This window comes from Triturus cristatus, chromosome 9 (genome assembly GCF_964204655.1).
Source record: "Triturus cristatus chromosome 9, aTriCri1.1, whole genome shotgun sequence".
Lineage (NCBI taxonomy): Eukaryota > Metazoa > Chordata > Amphibia > Caudata > Salamandridae > Triturus > Triturus cristatus.
The window spans coordinates 772,215,841-772,237,431 of NC_140592.1; the positions used below are offsets into that span (position 1 = coordinate 772,215,841).

Genomic DNA, 21,591 nt, shown 5'->3' on the forward strand with positions numbered 1-21,591 from the left:
AAACATTTCTTTCAATGAAAGCTAGTGGAGAAAACACAGAGCCAAACAGAAGGCTGTAAGACATATCTAAAGCTTCAAAAACAGAAAGTCAATTGTAGAGTAGTTCAACGTTCCACGTGGTTTTTAAGGTTAAATAATTATAATCATATTGGTTTTGCTTAAAAAGGGAAAAAAATGAAACAAAAAACTTTCTACTGCATGCCACATCAAATCTCTGAAATACTGCCTACATATAGCAGTGGAGCAGGAGAGGTAAATGACTTTTATAACTCGCTGAGCCTCTTCCCATCAACATTGGGCTGAAAAAATGTAAACCCTCTCCAAATACAGAACACAAGTTTAGAGAAAATGAGAGCAGCTAAAAGTAGGATACAATATACCTTGAAATTTATTTCCAAGAACTGAATTAGATTGAAGCATTTTAGAACACTGAAGCAGAGCAATCTGAAAAAATTGTTCCAACTGCTTTAAAATAGCTGTTTGAGTGACCCTAGCAATAATTGTGATAAAATAAAATCATACCAATTTACAATAATTTTCTATATTTTTCCTTATAAAAATTCCCTCTGTCCTAAAGAAACAGTGCATCCAGAACACAAGAGATTCATTTGCATTACCAGCATTGTTTTTAGCAGCTACTCCAGATTTTTCAAAATAGCCTACATTTCTTTTAAGAAAATAGGGGCCTTCCAAACTATACCACCCTGTCTCTTACCTGGTATAGGCATCCAAATTATAAAATCTGAAATAATTTAGCAAATTCAGAATTTAAATAAAATCAGAAGTTTCTTTGCAAGGGCATTGCCATTGAAATGAGAACAAAAATGAAAGCATGCACTCAAAGAAAGAGGTGAAGACATATACTTATCTATACAGGCACTGGCAGACGCAATTTAATTATTACCGTTACTCATTGGAACACACACCCCACCCCACAATACATGTTGTTATTCACTAATCACTGAGGTACCAATATTTATGAATGGAAAATGTTATATTGAAAAATAAAACTAAAAATGTGTTTTCTCTCTTAAGAAAACCATGGCAATTTTTTATGAAATATTTGAATGCTTGCAGAATTTAACAACCTACATTGGCTTTTTCCCGCCAACAGGAACTGGACATGTTCCACCAACAGATTCGGTCATAAAAACGCTCTTAATATTTTAAAGTCTGACTTGCAAATCAATGAACATATCTCGACTCTAAACTGGCACATCCGAAGGTACCAAAGGAGCTCCTTGAAGTATGAATCTGTTTCATTCAGGAACCAATGCGCCATCCATGCCGTAGTGCAACAAATAGGTGTGATACTCAATGAGACACTGACAAATAAGAGCTGCATGGAAAAATACTAAGTCCATCTGCAAAGCAATTCTGTACAAACTGCATTGCGTGCAAAGAACTTCTTTGCAGTGTTGATAAGTTGTTCCTAGACGCGACATTGTCCACTTAACGCAGCCATAGTTTAAGACGCAGTGCATCCACTCCATTTAAATAGTATCTGAACAGCCGTTTATCTCTTACAAAGCCAAGATTTTCGTAAAGTTTCAAAGCAGACTTGTTTGTGATCTCCGTCTCCAACACAACCTTTAAAGAGAGAACACATTTTCAGTTATATTAATATTAGAAATTAAAGCGGTTTACAATTAACCGCTACAGTACCGTTATCACTGATTTGATTGCACGGATGTGCCTTAAAGAGCAATATAGAAAACATTACAGATTTGGGTATCTTCCCTCAGGGTTCAAGACTATTTAGCAAATTAATTGTACAACAGAGTAAGCAGATAAAAACACCTTGCAATATATAGAACTAGAATAATTTGTGCATCTTTTGAGTTGGTAATACGGACATGCGACTACTGTACTATAACAGGACATTTCCCAGCACTTTAACTCCCATCAGTGAACATCTAGTACAACTAAAGTTCATAAAGCAGAATGCTCTAATGTGGCCATCATGGGGTGGTGTAAATTGGTCACAACCGAAATACCGAGAGAGTGATGATAAACATTGAGACTGTGAGCAACCACGAGTCACTAATTGAAAAACAGGACATCAGTTAAGTGCAAGAAATTCTTTTACAGTACTTTCAACCTTATGAAGCCAACTAAAAATGTTTTCTTCTTCACAAGAATGTGCGAGAGCCTAAGTTATATTTGTTTAATAGTCTTAAACTGATTCATCAGAATGCAATGATCGACTTCACATGAACAGCGTAGCAAACCCAGCTAATCAATACCTTATCCATGTACATATATTTTATCTGCATCATGAAGGTCACTCCTAAAGAAGATCTCATGATGTTTTGAAATTTGGGCACTTTCAATAAATTAATAAAAATGCCCTGTCTACTAAAATTAGTAAAATGGTTAGAGTGGACAGGTTTTGCTGTTTGACGGCTGTTTGACGGCTCAAAATGAACTGCAACAGCACACTCCTTAATGAGACTGCTGCCCATCTACCCCATTTTACACATTTATGTCTTTTAAAGATAAGCAAGTAAATGGCTATTTAGTCTTTCAGGTTCTTTTTTTTTCATTTGCATCTTAAACCGCTTGAGAACATTGTGGATTCACATGCTGTGTTTAACTCTTCCACCAAGCGATCAGTTGGAGGCATGCATCGCATTTAAGTTCAGACGCTAGCAAAGAATGCGTCTTTTACAAGACTTCACGATGATCGTCCAGTGAATCAATGACATATTTGGACAGCATTTTAGACCCCATCATAATTGTGAAGGAGTGTGAAAGAAACAATAAAACCCCAAATTATAGGGATCATGAGCAGGTTCTATGTGAATCTGCAATACCATTGAGCTGCAAAACGAATAGTTTCTTACCTGTCGGTGTAGTTTTGCAGCTTGAAGATCTTTCTGGATTCACTATGCTGTGCATTATTCCGCGATCTTGTGGTTGGGTCCGGATTCGTAGTCTTTTCTTTGTTTTTTTTTTTTTTTTCGTAGCCCAGGTGGGCGTCGACGTACACCATTTGGTGCACCTCCCGTGACGTCGTCGTGCTTCCTGCGGAAGTCCCACCTTTGGGGCGCCATCTTCGGGTTCTTTTTTCCTTTCCTCTTTTTTTTTTTTTTTTTTTTTTAAACCCTAGGCGATTGATTAATCCTTCTTGTCCCTTTATCTGTATGTTTGTATTTGTTTGATCTTTTCCATTTTACCCCCTCTTCCTCCAGCCTCATCTTCCTGGCGGAGGTGGGTGGGTTCGCTAGTGAATCCAGAAAGATCTTCAAGCTGCAAAACTACACCGACAGGTAAGAAACTATTCGTTTTGCAGCGTGAATCTTTCTGGATTCACTATGCTGTGCATCGATTTTGTAGCGGTTTTCCTAGTTCTGTGGCGGCTGGGTGGTAGATGAGCGTTGGTCGTTGAAAATGTGCTGAAGCACCTTCTGTCCAACCTGTGCTTCCTTGTTCATCTGAATGTCCACGCAGTAGTGTTTCGTGAACGTGTGCACAGATGCCCAAGTTGCCGCGAGGCATATGTCCTGGATGGGCGTGTTCGCCAGGAAGGCCACGGTGGCCCCTTTCTTCCTTGTGGAGTGAGCCTGCGGCCCCTCCGCTAGCTCCTGTCCAGCCTGTTTGTGGCAGAATTGAATAGTGAGGGCAATCCACCTTGCGATGGTGCCCTTAGTCACTGGTCTACCCAAGAAGCTAGTAGCAAAGGACACAAACAGCTGTTTCGACTTCCTGAGTTCCTTGGTTCTCTCAATGTAGTGCATCACCGCTCTTCTGGCATCGAGGGTGTGCAGTGCCTTTTCTGCGTTTGTAGTCGGGTTTTGGAAGAAACTTGGTATCTGGATAGCCTGATTTATGTGGAACGCCGACACTACCTTGGGCATGAAGTGTGGGTCAGTTCTCAGGACTATTCTATCTTTGTGAATCTGAATGTAGGGTTCCTGCAGCGTTAGTGCTTGAAGCTCGCTCACCCTGCGTAGTGAGGTTATGGCCACCAGAAAGGCTGTTTTCATAGTCAACGTCTGCAGTGTTGCCTTGTGAATGGGTTCAAACGGTGCCTTCATGAGCTCCGTCAGGACCACATTCAGATTCCATGCCGGCGGCGGCAACCTTTTCGGGGGGGCCATCCTTTTGGCTCCCTCCATGAATCTCCTCACCACCTGCGAGCTGAAGAAACTTCCACCTTTTTCACCTCTGGTGTAGGCCACGATGGCCGCTAGGTGTACCCTTAGTGAGCTCGAGCAGAGGTTACTCTTTAGAAGGTGTGTGAGGTACCTCAGTACTGTTGAGTCTCTTGTCATTCTGTTTTGCAGGCCCTTTTTCCGGCACCACACAGTGAACCTCTTCCATTTTGCGCTGTAGCATTTTCGTGTAGTTGGTTTCCTCGCCTCCCGTAGCACTCGCATCGTGCTCGGCGGCAATCTTAGGTGTGCGAACTCTAGGTCTTCAGGAGCCATGCCGCCAGGTTGAGGGTCTCTGGCTCTGGGTGCAGGACCTCTCCGTTTTGCATTGAGAGCAGGTCCTTCCTCCTCGCGAACCTGTATGGGTCGCCTTGTGCCATTTCTTGAATTTGTGAGAACCATGTCTGCCTCGCCCACTGGGGAGCCACCAGGATCAGGGTCATGTTGCTGGTTCTGCACTTGTCGAGCACTCTGTGCAACAGGGGTATCGGTGGAAAGGCGTAGGCAAATGTCCTCGACCAGCTTATCCATAGGGCATTTCCCTTGGATAGCTGATCTGGTTGCCTGGACGCGAAGCTTTGGCATTTTGCATTGTGGCGTGTTGCAAAAAGGTCTATTGTGGGAGTCCCCCATCTCCGGAAGATTTTCTCCGTCTCCTGGCCATTGAGCTCCCACTCGTGTGATGCTGAGGTCTGCCTGCTTAGCCAGTCTGCCTCCACATTGTCCTTCCCCGGTAGGTGAATTGCCAGTAGATCTATCCTGAGAGGTATGGCCCATCTCCAAATCTCCTGAGCTAGGGATGAGAGCGGGAACGACTGTGTCCCCCCTTGTTTGTTGATGTAGAACATCGCCGTGGTGTTGTCTGTTTGGACCAACACCCTCTTGTTGAACAGGTGCCTCTGGAATGCCTTCAGGGCTAGCAGGATTGTTTTCAACTCGAGGTAGTTGATATGGCGGACCGCATCTGCTGGGGCCCATAGACCCCTCACTCGGAGGTTGTCCATGTGCGCTCCCCATCCCTTCTGCGATGCGTCCGTGGTAATGGTCACTGTTGGGATTGGTGGTGTCAGGCTTCTCCCTGCTGTTATGTTGTCTCTGTTCCACCAAGTTATCTCCTCCTGCACTGCGTGCGTAACAACCACTAGATCCTCCCAGCTTCCTTTTGCTTGTGACCATTGTTGTTGTAGCCATTCCTGGAATGGTCTCATGTGCAGGCGTACATTCGGCACCAGCTGGATACAGGACGCCATCATCCCCATCATCTTGCTCACAGCCCTCACTGTCAGAGCTCGCCCCTTCTGGTAGAGCTTCGCCTCCTTCAGTAGAGCCTCTGTCCTCCTCTCGCTGGGCACTACTGTACTGTTGCGGGAGTTGATCTTTGCCCCCAGGAAAATCTTCACCTGCTCCGGTTCCATCGATGATTTTCCCCAGTGGATCGAGAATCCCAGATTTGTGAGGGTGTCTGTTACGCGTTTTGCGTGCCTCTCGCACTTTCCGCGTGAGTTTGCCTTGACCAGCCAGTCGTCCAAGTAGGGGTAGACATGTATTCCCTGCCTTCGTAGGTGCGCCGCTACCGCCGACAGGCATTTTGTAAAGACCCTTGGTGCGGATTTTAATCCGAAGGCCAGGGTCGTGAACTGGTAGTGTTCTTGTTCGATGTTGAATCTTAGAAGGCCCTTGTGCCTTCTGTTTATTGGGATGTGAAGATAGGCATCCTTGAGGTCCACGGTGACCATGAAGTCCCCTTCTCTTATCTGTGGCAGAACCTCCTGCAGTGAAGTCATTTTGAACCTTTGCGTTCTGATGAACTTGTTTAGGTAACGGAGGTCTAGTATGGGTCTGAGGTCTCCGTCTACCTTCGGAACCACGAAGTAGTTTGAGTAGACCCCTTTGTTGCGTTCTCTGAACGGCACTGTCTCTATGGCTTCCTTTTGCAGGAGTTTCCGCGTTTCTTCTCCGAGTATTGCCAGTTCTTGGGCCGATCTCAGTCTTCCCCTTGGTTTCCTGTTCGGAGGTCTTTTCTCCAAATCTACGCAGTACCCGTACTGCACAACGTTCCGTATCCACTTGTCTGTGGTTATACGCCGCCACTCCTGAAGGTAGAACCTCAGTCTTCCGCCTACTGGTGTCGTATGCTCGTAGGCTCTTGAATTTTCTCTTCCCCCTGATGACACTTTTTTGCGCCTCACCCTTGGGGTCCTGGCGAGGGTAGGCGTCCTCTTGCGTGCTGAGTCACTTCGTCGAGGGCTGTTCGCCCCCTCTCCTCCTTTGGCCACGTCCGTTCCCTCTCCCGCGAAAGGACTGGCCCCGAGGTTGATATTGCCAGTTTTGCTTCTGCTGACCTTGTCCGTGACCTTCACCCTGCTGACCTTGTTGGAACGCCTGGTGCGACGTCCCCTGCTGGCTTCCTCCCCTACCGTAGGGTCTTCTCGAGGGATTTCCTCTCCTCATTCCCCTCAGCTGCAGGGCCCCCATGGACCTCGCCGTCTCGTTTTCTTTTTTCAGCTGGGTGAGCTTGTCGTCCACTGTTGCTCCGAACAGTGTCTCTCCATTGAAGGGGGTGCCAAGGATGTTGTTCTGCACTTCCGGTTTGAATCCCGAGATTCTTAGCCATGCATGCCTCCTCTCTGTGACCCCTATGGCCATGAGTCTTGCTGAAGTTTCTGCCCCATCCAACGCCGTCTTTATACAGGAGTTGGCGATGTTTTTGCCTTCCTCTATCAGGTGATTCGCTCTCTGCCGGTATTCTTCGGGGAGGTGCTTTACTAACTCCCCCATCTCATCCCAGTGCTGGTATTGGTGTCTATTGAGGAGTGCATTTGAATTCGCCATGCGCCAGTGCATTGCGGCGTTCCTCTCGACCTTTCTTCCTGTGAGGTCAATCCTCCTGCTCTCCTTATCCGGGGGTGGGCCCGAAGTTGCTGGTACGTTGGCCCTTCTCCTGGCCGTGGAGGCTATGATGGAGTCCGCGGTCACACTACCCTTGATGTAAGGGGGGTCCAGGGAGGAGTGCTTATATTTCTTCTCTGTCCTGGGCGTGATCGACCGGCAGGTCGCAGGTTCCTTGAAGGCTTCTCTCCCCTGATTCATCACGCTTTGTAGCATGGGGAGGAACTGGCTCCTTGTCTGGATGGGGAGCAGTGTCTCGACGAGAAAATCGGCTTTCGGTTTCTCCTCGTCGAGTTTGACGCCGAAGGCCATTGCTGCGCTCCTGACCACCATATTGTAGACCCCGATGTCGTCGGGTGGCGAAGGCCTCGAAGGGTACGTGTCCACGGGCTCCTCCGGGTTTTCGGTGTCGAGATCGTGCCATTCGACGTCGTTGCTGGTAGATGCCGCCGATTCGTAGAACGACCGTTGGTCTTCTTCCTCGGCTTCTCCCTCATAATAGGGCTCTTCTTCCTCTTCGAGTTCCCTTGTCAGCCCTTCGGCGTCGAACTCGTCTTCGACCTCCTCGACGTCCGCTGATGGAACCGTTGGAATCTTGAATTCCTTCATTCTGGCGTCGAACTCCTTCTTTCTTTGAAGGATGTTCTCCATTTCGGCCTCGAGCCGCCTCTTCTTTTTTTCCATCTCGGAGATGCTTTCGGCGTCGACCGCGGGTCTTTTCGATGAAACTTGCGTCGACGTCGAACGTTCTTTCTGCGTCGATCGGCCCGTTTCATGGGATGCTTTCGACGACCCTTGCCTTTCGGCGTCTTTCGGCACCAGGGAGTCCTTATCTAAGGATCCGCTCGGCCTCTTGTCCGTGGTTCCCCCTTTGGACGTCGAAGTTTTCGGCGCCGGGGCTCCCTTCGTGGACTTTGACTCAGATTTTCTCGAGTCACCCTCGTGTTGTCGAGGTACTTTCTGTTTTGCGCTCGACGATTCTCTTACCTCGTCTTCTTTTTTCTTGTCGGTCTATACGACCGTGAAGTTTTCTATTGTCTCGGCGACGTTGTCCTCTTCGTCCGAGGAGAGGCCCAGAGCGTAGAGCGTCGGGGGCTTCCCCTTGCCATCCATGCTGGCGTTGGCCCTTCTCTGCCGCTCTCTCACCCTGAGTGTCTTCGGCGCGAAGGCTGAGCAGGCGTTGCAGTCGATACTCTGGTGATCGACCGGTAGGCAGAGGTTGCAGACCGGATGCTGGTCTCTCTGCGCGAACTTGTGGTGGCAGTTTGGGCAGAACTTGAATGGCGTCTTGTCCATTGCGCTCAGGGTCTCTGAGCGTGCATTCTCCAAGGCCGTCGAAGAAAAGGGCGCTGGTCCTCCTTTCTTCGCGCTCCTGATGAAATCTTTTCCTTTCCTGATATCTTCTAGTGTTTCTATCGATGAAACTCGCTTTTCTTCCTTCTTCCTTCGAGTGTAATTCTGGAGCTTCCCGATGACGATCCAGACCCAACGGCGGAAAAAAGAATCTGAAGATGGCGCCCCAAAGGTGGGACTTCCGCAGGAAGCACGACGACGTCACGGGAGGTGCACCAAATGGTGTACGTCGACGCCCACCTGGGCTACGAAAAAAAAAAAAAAAAACAAAGAAAAGACTACGAATCCGGACCCAACCACAAGATCGCGGAATAATGCACAGCATAGTGAATCCAGAAAGATTCACGCTGCAAAACTATTGTTACAGATAGCCAACACTTTCTTTTATGGTATGAATAGCTACACATTCACATGAATTCCAAAGAGTAACAACAAGCATTTATTTTGCAGTGGGTTTGAGGCAAAATGTGTGGAAAATAAATTTCTAAATTCTGTCTCTACCTATGGGTCCTCTCATCTGGATTGATACAATAATGTATTGCAGAGCACATAACTCAAAGTTTCTGCCTTTGATTTTATGAAAAAAGGCCTTTTTATATAAATGCTACATTTGATCTTTCAGGCATAGCAGAGTGTGCCCTTCACACCTTCTTATTTAGTCATGTCTTTGTTTTCTGTTAACTACTGGAGTGCCATTCTGACCAGATGATGATTCTTTAAAACAACAGGGTCAAAATAGGTCTCGTTTTTGACTTTTGCCATGCAATTCTTTTGGATCTCAAATCATCCACACCACACAATTGTTGATCTTCATGCCGCCCCAAAGGGTGTGAATCTATCAGATGTTCACATATACGTTTTGCTATGTTCTACGAATTACAATTATGTGCAAACCATTTACAAATTGTTTCTGGTTTGGATATTGTTCACAGCCAAGTGAAACAAAGGGAGAAATGCACTAATACTCTGAAGACATCCTATTCTGAGTCTAGGGGTGTTGGCCTTCAACTAAGTCACAGCAGTCTCAAGTTTCACAGCAGTAGTATATTTGTCCAGAGTTGTATGTGGCAAAGGGTAACTAAAGGAATCATCTAGAAATGGTATAGGTCACTGGTCTTTTAACTTTTTATGCTGTTTCTCAGTGTGAAAAAACATAATCGTGTCCCCTACAACATTTTTTATAATTATTCTATTAAACTGTCAATGTTTAAATATGTTTAGACCTATTTAAACATTGCAGGCAAGTTATGTACCATTTTAACAATGCAAATCAAATGCATGATTACCAAACATACTTTTCTGGTCAGGCTGACCTTACTAATGTGTACATGTATCCAAAGTGTACTTAGAAATGGGGTGGGGGGGTTTTAAAGAATATTTGCAGTCCCTTCTCTTTTGACACCTTCTCCCAGCAAGGATATAAATGACAAAAGATGCTAGTGATGGCCCCTTACAGAGCAGCTTACTGCCGCATATTTTTTCAGCAGAAAACAAAGCATTGTAATCAGCATAATACTTCTTTTGGCTAGAGCCTGGCGACCCACTGAGATCACTTGCGATCCCCATAGCGGGGCGCGCCCCACAGTTTGAAGATCCCTGGTATAGACACTTAGAATTCAGTCTTGGATGGCAACAAATGGCTTCTAACTATGAAAGGCTGATCACATGCCATGGAATACATTACACAATGCTTTGGTTTCGAAGCTCATGTGTTCTGCAAACTTGTGCTCATCTATCTGAAATAACAGGACCACACGCAATTAGTGGGTTTTTCCTTACTGTAAGAACAAATCAGTTTTGATATCTGAAACACTAAATTAATGATTTTCAGCAAACCCACTCAAATGTTGCTTCCTTATTGTTTTTGTGAAATAGTGTACTAAGCCCAGTGCTACAATGTGAACCAAGTCTTGCATTTTTATAGACAAACTTCCAGTAGCTTAAAGCACGACTGCATAACTTCAAAATAACCCAAGCACAGAATTAATTCACTAGTCAGCATTTCTACTAGTACTTGAAAACACACTTTAATATAAAAGAAAACTAAATGAAAACATGTGATAGCAAATTGAACAATACCAAAGGACACAAAACTGAGCACTCGCTCAATTAGCACATTCTAATAAAAGCCACATTTGAAATTTGAAAAATCTTACCTCGTCACAATCTCCTTCAACCATGGCATAAATAGCTTTCTTAACCAAATTTGTACCTACAACAGATTTTTAAGAGTATTTACTTTTTTTTGCACAGCGATCACATTTAGAAGTTAGGACACAGTTCATTTATTTGAAAATGCTGTTAAAACTATTTTTCAGTTTAAATGGTGTCTAATATCTACATTGGTCTTTACTCTTTAGATAGCAAATCATCATTTCTCTCTAATAGCTTTAGAAAAATACATTCTTTTATTTTAATCATAAAAGTATTGTATTCCACGGAAACATAACAGAAACAGCAATGACTTGATAGGGGAGTAATTATCTAACTATGCATGAGATCACATTGGCATCCATTATCAATCTGGTGAACCGAAGAAATGCTTCTTAACTGTAAGAACGGTCTTCCAACACAGGTGTTCTCCTTGAAATAAAAGGTGGTTTGAATTCTCCTCCGGGGAGTGGTAAGATGATGGACAGTTTTTTAGAGGGGAAAAATGATCTCACATTATACGGCACTTTAGAACTAAAAATTAGTTGAATATAGCCAGAATGATCCAAAATGCAGTAGTTCTTAAGATAGCTCCATGGAATGAGAGGTGTGATGATTAATGAACCAGTAGCAAGTAACATCAACTGAGACAGTCACCTGTCTTCTTATATGTTTCAGTAGGCTAAGTGAGAGTTCAGAACCACTTGGTATTGGACTGCATGAAGCTTTGAAGTGGGCACACAACCCCCACGGGAGGTTCCCTCTTTGCCAATGCATACCATATTTTAATGCAGAGGACAACCTATCAAGAGATAGTCCAGTTTTGCACAGCCTGACCTTTTTTGGCACCCACATAGCCAATAAAGAGTTGATCATCCAACTAGAAGTCTTTGATACGATCAAGATAAAAAAGCATAAAGCACGTTTTGGGTCCAGACGGTGGAGCCTCTCCTCTTCCTTGGAAGGATGCGGGGGCGGCTACAGGGTGGGCTGTCATGGATTGTCCCACATGAAAGGGAGTAACTACTTTAGGAAGGAACAAAGCTTTAGTTTGAAGCACCACTTTATCCGGATGGACAGACAGATAAGGAGGCTTGGAAGATAGAGCCTGAAGATCGCTAATTCTGCTAGCAGAGGTAACGGTACTAAGGAAAGTAGTTTTAATAATGAGAAGTCTGAGAGGGCAATTATGAAGAGGCTTAAAGGAGCACACAAAGAAAGATCAAGACTAAATTCAAATCCCATTGGGGTATTATGAGAGGACGGAGGAAACAAGTGAATAAGACCCTTGAAGAAACTATTTACAATGGGAGACTTGAATAAGGAAGGTAGATTTGGAAGTTTCAGAAAGGTAGAGATAGCTGCAAGATAACCCTTAAGGGTGCCCAAAGCAGAGCCCTGCTGAGCCAAAGAAAGTATGTACAAGAGATCATCAGTCTTTGTTGCGTACTATGCCACAAATGTGTTCTATCTACAGGTGTATACTGTTTTAGTGGAGGGATGCTGGCTGTCAGGGTGACATCACAGACTTCGGTGGAAGGCTGAAAGTTGTCAACTGCCGCTACTCAATCTCTACACAACGAGAGGCTGGACAGGTTCGGGTGAAGAACCGTTTCCTGTTGTTGCGACAGAAGATCCTCCTGAAGGGAATGTCTAATCAGAGGATCGCTGGCCATGCCAGAAGGTTGGAATACCAGACTTTGTGCCCGATCTGAAGACACAAGAATGACTTGAGCCTAGTCATGCTTGTTCTTCTTGAGCACTCTGGGCAGAAGTAGTATAGGCGGAAAGGAGGCCGAATCGCCACTCGCGCCGAAAAACGTTGCCGAGCAAAGCCTTGGAAACACCAACGCTCAATGCTGCTATTGTGCGTTTTCTTCTAAGGCAAACAGATCTCACCAAGTCTTTCCCCGCTGCTGAAAGAGACCATGCGCCACTTCCGGATGGGGACGCCATTCGTGATCGACCAAGCACCAACTGCTGAGTTTGTACGCTCTGGCGTTCAGAGAACCCGCCAGGTGTTCTAGCCATGTCCAGAGGTGGACAAAGGGTCCAGAACCCCACCCGCCCAGCTTGTTGCAGTACCACATGGCGTGGTGGTGTGCGTGAACACCTGCACCACTTCTCCTTTGAGAGAGGGAAGGAATGCCTTTAGTACCAGTGTGATCGCCCAGAGCTCCACAAGGTTGAAGAGGAGACCGGACTCCGTTGGAGACCAGACACCTATGATCTCCGCCCCTCCCAGGTGGACGCCCCATCCCTGGAGTGCCGAAAATCACCACAATGAAAGGAAGCATCTGAGGGAGTCAGGTGTGACTTCAGCACGATGATAGTGAGCCCCAGCGAGTGCAGGAGGTCTGCCATAGTCTGGAGATGGGAGATGACAGCCTGTGGTGAGCTTGCATTCAACAGCCAATCGTCGAGATGGAGGAAGACTGGAAACCCTGATCTGCAAAGATGAGCAGCAACCACCAACATCACCTTTGTGAACAGCCGAGGAGTACTGGTAAGGCGAAAGGGAAGCACGCTAAATTGAAAGTGATCGTGGTTCACCATGAACAGCAAATAACGTCTGTGGGCATGCAGGACGGGGATATGGAAATGCCTAACACTACCACCCAGTCGCCTGGGTCCAGGGCTGAAAGGGGAGGGATGCTGCGTGAGAAACGCTGGGTTGCCTGGAGCTAGGTGGTGGCGGGCAATTGTCCTGTCCACAGGAGCCCCTGTGCTGGGTTTGGACCAAGTGCACAAAAGGACATCGGTGATGGCTTCATTGAAGGGCAGGCTAAAGCATCTCTGTCAGGAGATTAGTCCCGACTACCACCGAATGTGGCCCAAGGCCAAGAACACGGCGTAGGAAGGCGTAGGAAGCTCCCTCCTCCGTAGCCACATTAGGGAGAGAAAGTAAGCCAGTGTCAGGGGAGGTGTCCAAACTACTGGACTCCCCCAGGTCCATCCGCCAGTCCATAGATTCTTCAAGCCGGTCAGTTAAAGAGTTCCGCTGTCCCTATTCCTCCTCACCACCTCTTGGCACAAAATCCACACCAGGGACAAAAGTCCCTACCGACGTCGTTCGACGTAGATCCGGCTCAGTGTCCACGTTGGGGACGAGGTTGGGGTCGACACTGACCGGGAGTACGGTGGACTGTAGGCGCGTCGTCGCGGGTGAGGTCGGGTAAGATCGACCGGCATCAGTCCGGACTTGAGGACGGATCCAGAGAGGCCCTCCGGAGTCGGGGATAAAGCCACTGGCGTCAAAGGCCTAGTGCCCCAAACCGACACCGCATGGCCCGAAGGTGCACTAGCGGAGCGGGCTCACCATAAATGAGGTACACGGCCTGATAAAACTTGCAGAACTGGGCAGGAGACGCTCCGGCGGGGAGGCGTGGAGTCTTCTGTGAAGGAGGCTCTGGGGAAGGAGCCTTGAGCGACGTCGCTCAGAGTCCCGCGTTGCGTCAGCCGACCAACAGGGTGAAGTCGAAGAATGCCTGTGCCTCTCCAACTTCTTGTGCTTACCCGAACTCCCCCACACGTTGGAATGCGATGAGGAGTGCGAGCTCTGCGACTGTTCTCTGGTCGTTCCTCTCAAACTGGAGTGCCGCAGAGCTGAGTGCCGGGTCTCCAACAGCTTTCAGGAGCTTTCCCGCAAAGCCTTCCGATTCATGGCCCAGCACTCGGAGCACAATTTGGGACGTGGTTGCGCTCCAGGCACCAGAGGCACACGAGCTGCTGATCCGTCACAGACATCATCCCATGGCAGGAGCCGCAGGGCTTGAAGCCTGCCTTAAGCTGGGACATCCTTGAAGCACCAGGAGTTCCAAGATTCGAAAAAGAAGTCGACAAAAGTCGAAAAAGGCTAGCAAAAAAGTGGCTACAGGGTATCTTTCTCCGAAGCTGCGCTTAGGCTGGTGCGGAAAAAGAAAGAACTGACGTCAGCACGCATGGGTGGCGTCTATATAGGTTCCGCATGATCATCCCGGTACCCAGGTCACAGACGACGGATGCAGAGCTGACCAACGCCACCTACTGATGCACAGGGGTACTGCTGTGGAAAAATCTCTGGATCCAGACTGATGCCCGGGGGGTGAGGGAGGGGGGGGGGGGAAGTTCTATGGTAAGGAATCTATAACTAATAGTCTCAATCAAATACAACTTTTCTTCCCTCTAAACTGTTTTTTTGCAGCCCACTGACCCATATCCAATGGAAGGTATGGTGAATTACATATGGATTAAATTTGTCTAGAGGGAGGGGAGAGGATAGGAATAGTGGGCCAACCAAAGCCAAGAGAGGAATCTACTAAGCAAAGTCCTGTGCAAATGTTACAGTACCTATCACTGTATGATCTGCAATATCTTGCCCTTTAAGGGGAGGCATCTTGGGAGTTAGAGTAACAAGTTTCATGTACCAGTATTCCAAAAGCATCAGGGGGGGCAAACACGGGTAGGGAACTTATTTCTAGCTTGTGGCAACTGTACAGTTACTATGCAGGCTGTGTGTTTATCAGGGAGGTATGCCTTCCCCTCAGGTGAAGCCAATGAGAAATAATTTTTGGGGAACCACATAAAGCTTTGGTCAACCATGGCAAAGTATATTTTGAAGGCCACCGTGCAAGAGGTGCCATGTACAAGTAGTGTATCAAGCATACTGACAACTTTTGTTAAATCTAAAGTTCATAAAAGACATTAGCACAAAAGTGATGCACTTGCAAGAAGAACTGTTTTCATGGGGGAGATGACCTTCAAAATGACAATGGTAAAGGGACACACTTATAAAGACATAGGGCATACATTCATGCAAACTAGAATGAGATGCCTGCTTGCCGAAGGAAACAGATGATGCTGCATTTGTCAAGCAAGCTGTTATCACTGATTATTTGTGGTCATCTAAGCAGTAAAACATATCTGCCAAAAGGAGTGCATTTCAAAGGGATGCTCCCCGGGATTCACTCATAACCACAAGGGTTCAACAGTGAGAAAAATGGAATAGCTGCTCATGAATTAAGAGGGACATAACTGGCAAGCTTGAAGGGTGTCTTACAAAAAATTGGTTCCCTATCTATCAGTGTTATAAGTTTTAACAGGTAGGCATTGCTTACTTTTGGGTCAATGGTGGGGCAATAGGCTGTTCTCTTTAGAGAAGAAATCCAAAACAGTGTCTCTTCCTGAAAATGATGCCACAAGTTTCCCTGAAGGCCATGTTTATACAACACTTGCAGCTTTCTGTGGCAACAGAAGACCGCATATAGTACATCTAAACAGAGTTATCGTCTTTCCCAATACACATACGGAGCAAGGCTTGAATAGCTGTCCGATCGCACTGGAGATCGGCATCCAACTTTTTTTCGTTAGAATAAATATCTCACTGTTGAAGACTTGCACCATTCGAATATAAATGTGCCGCAAACACTTGGACATGCAGTTGATACAATGTTACATGGGATCCCTCCTTAATCCTGAACATAAGTACTGTGAAACATTCCAATGTGGTAGGTTCATATATAATGTTTAGATGACGGTAATACTGTAATGGCTGTAAGGTTAGTATGGATGCTTAAAAGTATCAGCTAACCATTCAAGAATGATTTGAACCAAAAATCTAGAATTTAGGAAGGACTATAAGTTGGAGTAGCTAGTGCCCTGGAGAAGCGCCACAATATAAAATAGACCATTGAGGCATAACAAATCCTTCTTATATCTACCTTTGAATCAGGTTTAATTTCTGCATATGGAAAACTCATTTTGCAATAAAAACGTAAAACACGTTCACCTCATTTTGCTAGCCTCTTAGAAACATAGTGTCAATCAAGAAATACAGCTTGTTATTTTTTTGTTTCTCTTGTTTAGGGGCGTGGATTCTGTTGAGCAGGGGATTTGTTGCATCAGTACTGCCGGCCCTTATGACGCACCAGAGATGGTACACGCCACACTATGTTGCCTCAAGCCGCGGCTGTGAAGTGAAGACTAATACTGGGGATTGATTGGCCTGTGCACGCAAACAAGCGGTGAGTCTGTGGGCCCCAGTAGAGGTACAGCACGCGAGCAGCAATTGGGTGCAGCACACCTTTGGAAATTGCGGGTGAGGCCTGGGGTGCTTAGCCCCATACCCTTTTTAGGTCTCGGCTAACGAAGGTTGCTTGCGCAGTCTCGCTTGGCGAGATTTAATGTTTTCTAGTAGGTGCTTGAACCCGCCCCTCTTCTCCATTGGCTGGCTACCTAAACGGAGGCCAGCCATTGGAGGAGAGGGGCGTCTGCCCATTTAAGCCCAGTCTTTTTCGGATTCGGGGGCGTGTTTTTTACTTTCTTTCTCTCCTCTGGAATGTAAACATTCCAGCCAATGGCAAGAGGAGAGAAAGAAAAACACGCCCCCGAATCCAAAAATGACGCTGCGCTTCTTCGAGGCATTTTTGCTTGACCTCGGAGAAAGACGGGTCACCCACTCTATGTGAGACCTGTTTCCTTTGCCAACGTTTGTTTAAGCATTCCATCAAACCGGCCGACCAAGAGAAAAGCAAGTAGGCACTGAAGTCCTAATTTTCGGGTGTTATATTGCGTCTTACTAGACCACCCACAGCCCTACGGGCGGATGCATCATTCCCTGAAAACCACCGCTTAGCATTTCTGCCAGAGAACGTTTGTAAATCATTAGGATGAGGCCGCCACTCCCCTGCAGTAAGCGGCGGCCATCTTTGAATGGAGTAACTATCCATTAACTGGTTGGCGAGCAAGTCATGAATACAATTACGTCACTTGTAATTGTGGTAAAACACTTTCCTGCTCTGCAGCAAACATACACACATTAACTCGAACAGATTCATGTGTTTGATTTACACATTGATGGCGTTAAACGATAAGCATTCTAGAAGTATTAAATGTAACCAGTGTTTTACATTTTAGGATTTTCAGTATTTAGTATTTTCCCCGCTATGTACCACTCTCAATACATACCCCGCGCATACGAACGCACGCGGTACCTATTTCTTGGGAAATATCAATCGGAGTACTATCCACGTTCATTGGTAATCTCGGGTTCTCTCGGGCCTCTTTCTAACGGCGGTTGGGCTTTTCTTCTCGTCGATGCCTGGAGTACTGCACGTGACGCCGCTCTAGCCTGAAGACAGCTGCTTGCAGAGAGGTAGGGTAGTTGAGCTTGCTGTGCATTGCAAGATCCCCCTGTAAATGTCGTCATCATTGGCACGGTTCTGAGTCTTGGTATCACCATTTCAATTGCCATTGCCCCCTCTGCTGAGCCTGCGTTTCTTAACATCCCATGTGACACACTTGGTGCAATCCTCGGCTCCAAGGTCTTCGATCCAGACAGGGCAAAAGGTTTGAGGAATTAGCAGTTCCGAACCAGCCAGAGTTCCCGCCCATTCCCTCACTTCCCGCGCGCTCTGGGCTGCAGAACAGGTAAGTCTTGGACATGCTGGGTATGCGAGGAACGCTTATACTATGGAATGCTGAAGGGGCAGGTGGACCAACGCGTCAGTTGCAGCAACAAACTGAAATGTCTGGACTGGGTCACCCCGCTGGGTGTCGAGATGACGCCGTGGCAACAGGACACCAGTTTTCCAGTCATTGTCGATTTGTACGTTAAATAAAGAACTGGAACACTGCTGTCCCGAGGTCCCTCTATTACTGTAGCCATGTTACAAGTGTCGAGGTGGAATGATACCATGATGACAGCATTAGAACTTGTCTATTTGAAGGGGCTTACATATGCAATACTGAAGAAAAAGGTGGTTCTATACAATAAAATATTTGCCTAGTATCACACAATTTGAGACTAGCCTTGAAATCGGTAGTCTCCCACTTGAATTGGGAGGGTTGGCATGTCTGCGTTTCTCGCAACTTCTGTAGAGATCTCTGTGTCACTGGTATCAGTCAAAGTAGAACAGCTCAATGCACTTATTCCAAAGATTTGTGAATATCTGTGGGCTACGAATTTCAATTCTGTAACGCAAATTATGTGGTTGATGCTCCTGCTTATCAAATATTTTATAACCTGCATGGGTAAGATTTCTGTCCCCGTACGCGTTACCAGATTTTTGAAGCCAAAAACCGACACACACCACTGATATAGAAGTAGGAATACTGTATAAGTAATGTATGCCACTGATTCCACCTGAGCTAAAGAGATTTGTTCTGCACAGAACACTCACGACTGAAAGGTACTAAGTTGCCATGACAGGTCATTTGTGGTAATAACATGGAGTATGAAATGCAACTTTGCCTGTCAGACTTCGCGTGACTTAAATTGCTTCTTGGTCAGTGCAGCTAGCTAATCCTGCACAGGTGCAGATGAAAACTAGTTTCGCGTTGTGCTTCGTAAATTCTCTTTAAAAACCAGAACGTTAAGGCACTTTTACTAAAATTTGCCGGTTAGAAATTGAAAAACTGGAACGCCCCCGGCAGATCTCAGATATCTGGTACAGTATAATTTCTCAGGAATTAATCCACTGGCTAAAAAAATGAAAACGTTATTTGCGTGCAACTGCAGTTCTCTCTGTGTGTGTAGGTGGCTCTGTGTGGGTGGCCCTATTTGTGTGTGGGTTGCTCTATGTGAATAGCTCTGTGTGGGTGGCTCTGTGTGGGTGGGTGGCTTTGTGTGTGTGGCTCTGTGTGTGGGTGCAAATGCAATAGGTCTCGCATTTGAGATAGATTAAGCTATTGACATTGTAAATAACAATGCAGTTTCTTTAAATGTTTTAAAAACAAAAACAAAAATAATGTCATGAGCAATGCTAATAGCTCTAACTTTAACAATGCCGAGACCATTGCATTGTAAATGCTTGTTTGTTGTGCTGATTAATATTAAGAAACTGTCTGACTTAGCAATCTGTGACCTGTGACTTTGGGGTGGGGTCCGGGTGCTCCAAATTCCCTTACCAGACCATATTGTCACCCACAGTAAATGCAAAAACGTGCATACAGATGCCCTCTTGGCAGAGCTAATCAACTGCTTCAATTGTGAACTGTGCCACAAGCACCTATCACAGCTGTGGGGACCAGGGCAGATGTACCTCTCTTGTCTGAGTTGCCCACTTGGTCCTTTTGGTGGCGATTACTGCTCATACTGTGAGACTAATCGGACTACATTACAAAGTAATCCTGAAGCCTAGGAGTGCATCTAGGCCACACTGGTTGAAGCAGTCATCACTTTAATTCACAACAAACTGCACCCAAACAAACATAATGGGGAAAACAGATGGTAGGCAATCCGAACTTACATATGATGGTGTCAAGAAACCATTCCGGTCCCAGGAACAAGATTGTGATCTAGAGGGTCACTTTGGGTATAAACAGAGGATGAAGTTGATGTCTGTACAATCCTCCTGGATATAGAAGGGATCGTGGCACTAATTGACACCCAGATAGACTAATTTACTTGGAAGATCCACAATATGAACAAGCATTGGCATAGCCAATAGGTCTCGCTTTTGGGACCTTATAAGTGTTTAGCTATGCAACAGTTAATGTTGTTGCAGTAAGGATATTGTGCTGCATAACTAAATACTTATAAGGCCCCAAAGGCGAGACCTATTGGCTATGCCAATGCTAGTCTTTTTGGTAGGCAGGAGGAGATTAAGGGATTTGCCCATAATCACAGGATTTGGACGCAAGCCCGAGGCTCGAACCTTGGTTTCTAGCACCAAAGGCCGTCAGACCACATCCTCTCCCCCCCTCCCGACCCCCTGAAGTTGCATTGGCACTGCTGGGCTCCGAGCTAGCATTGGTCCCACCACGACGAGTGTCAGGATAAAGTATACATAAAGAGGCCGCCTCTCTGGCACATAACAAGCAAATCAAGTGCGCTAAGGCAGATTACTTCAGACAACAACTTGATCAAGCCGCTAATCGCTCCAAGAAACTCTTCGAACTGGTGAAACAACAATTTATTTCGGGTACAAATCACTCTGTCTCCAATGCCAGCCCACCGTCTGGTGATGATTTTTCTGCTTTCTTCATTGAGAAATCGAGATTCATCTCCAGTGAACTTGCCTCCAAGAAGGCTCTACTGCCAGCTTCTGGGTCCGCACCACCTTTTGTCATAGATAAGCCCAATCTCACAAACCTGATCATCAAGAACAAGGCCTCATGGAACACTACCTTTACCCTATTCAGTGAAAAATACATCCACAGGATTCTTCAGAACATCAATCCATCCAACCACTTCAGTGACCCATTGCCCCCGACCATCTTCAAAGAGATCAAGAATGCTCTCATCCAAACATGGACAAGGATAGTAAACGCTTCTCTATCCCAAGGCACGATCCCAGACTGTCTAAAAGCAGCGCAGGTATCACCCATATTTAAAAAAAAACAACCGCAGAGAATTCTGACCTCAATAATTTCCGCCCCATATCTAACATCCCCACTCTAAACTACTCGAAAAATGTGAACAATGCCAACTTTGTGCTCACATGGAGAATTTCCAACTCCTTAACCAACATCAATCAGTCTTTCGGAAGGGGCACAGCACAGAATCGGCACTCACACACGTTATTGACGACATATTAAATATACTCGATCAAAATGGCTCCTGCCTCTTGATCCTCCTTGATCTTTCCTCTGCATTCGACACGGTTAATCACGACAACCTCATTTCCACTCTGAAGAACAGGATGGGATTCTCGGGTCTGGTGCTACAATGGTTCTCCTCCTTCCTCCACCACAGAACACAAAGAGTCAAGGCAAACCACTCCCTCACCCAGCCCGCTCTCCTATCCTTTTCAACCTCTTTTTGGAACCTCTAGCTAATTCTCTAAATGACATGAACATTCCGTTACATATGTACGCTGACGAGACACAACTTTACCTTAAAATCTCATCCCTGGACAACATCATTTCACTCAACTCTACCTTAACGTCTACTCAAAATTGGTTAACTGAGAACCACCTCCTGCTCAACACTTCCAAAACAGAATTCTTTCTCATCTCTCCTCCGAACCACTCCTTCCAGCTAGACCTTTGGTTGACTCACCTCACTGCTTTTAATTGCACACCTCTCATCATAGACTCTGCCAACTCCCTCGGAATCACC

General features: G+C 46.0%; 1 protein-coding gene across 1 annotated transcript in view; it reads right to left on the bottom strand.

Moving 5' to 3' along the window:
• Positions 1 to 370: 370 nt before the first annotated feature.
• NAA30 (N-alpha-acetyltransferase 30, NatC catalytic subunit) overlaps positions 371 to 21,591 on the bottom strand; it is an 82,576-nt gene continuing 61,355 nt past the window's right edge. The window contains exons 3-4 of the mRNA XM_085626143.1: positions 10,556 to 10,611; positions 371 to 1,590 (exon numbers count right to left, since the gene is read on the bottom strand). Of these exons, the coding sequence (XP_085482269.1) occupies positions 1,453 to 1,590; positions 10,556 to 10,611 (194 nt within the window). The 3' untranslated portion in view covers positions 371 to 1,452. The remainder of the gene's footprint in view (positions 1,591 to 10,555; positions 10,612 to 21,591) is intronic.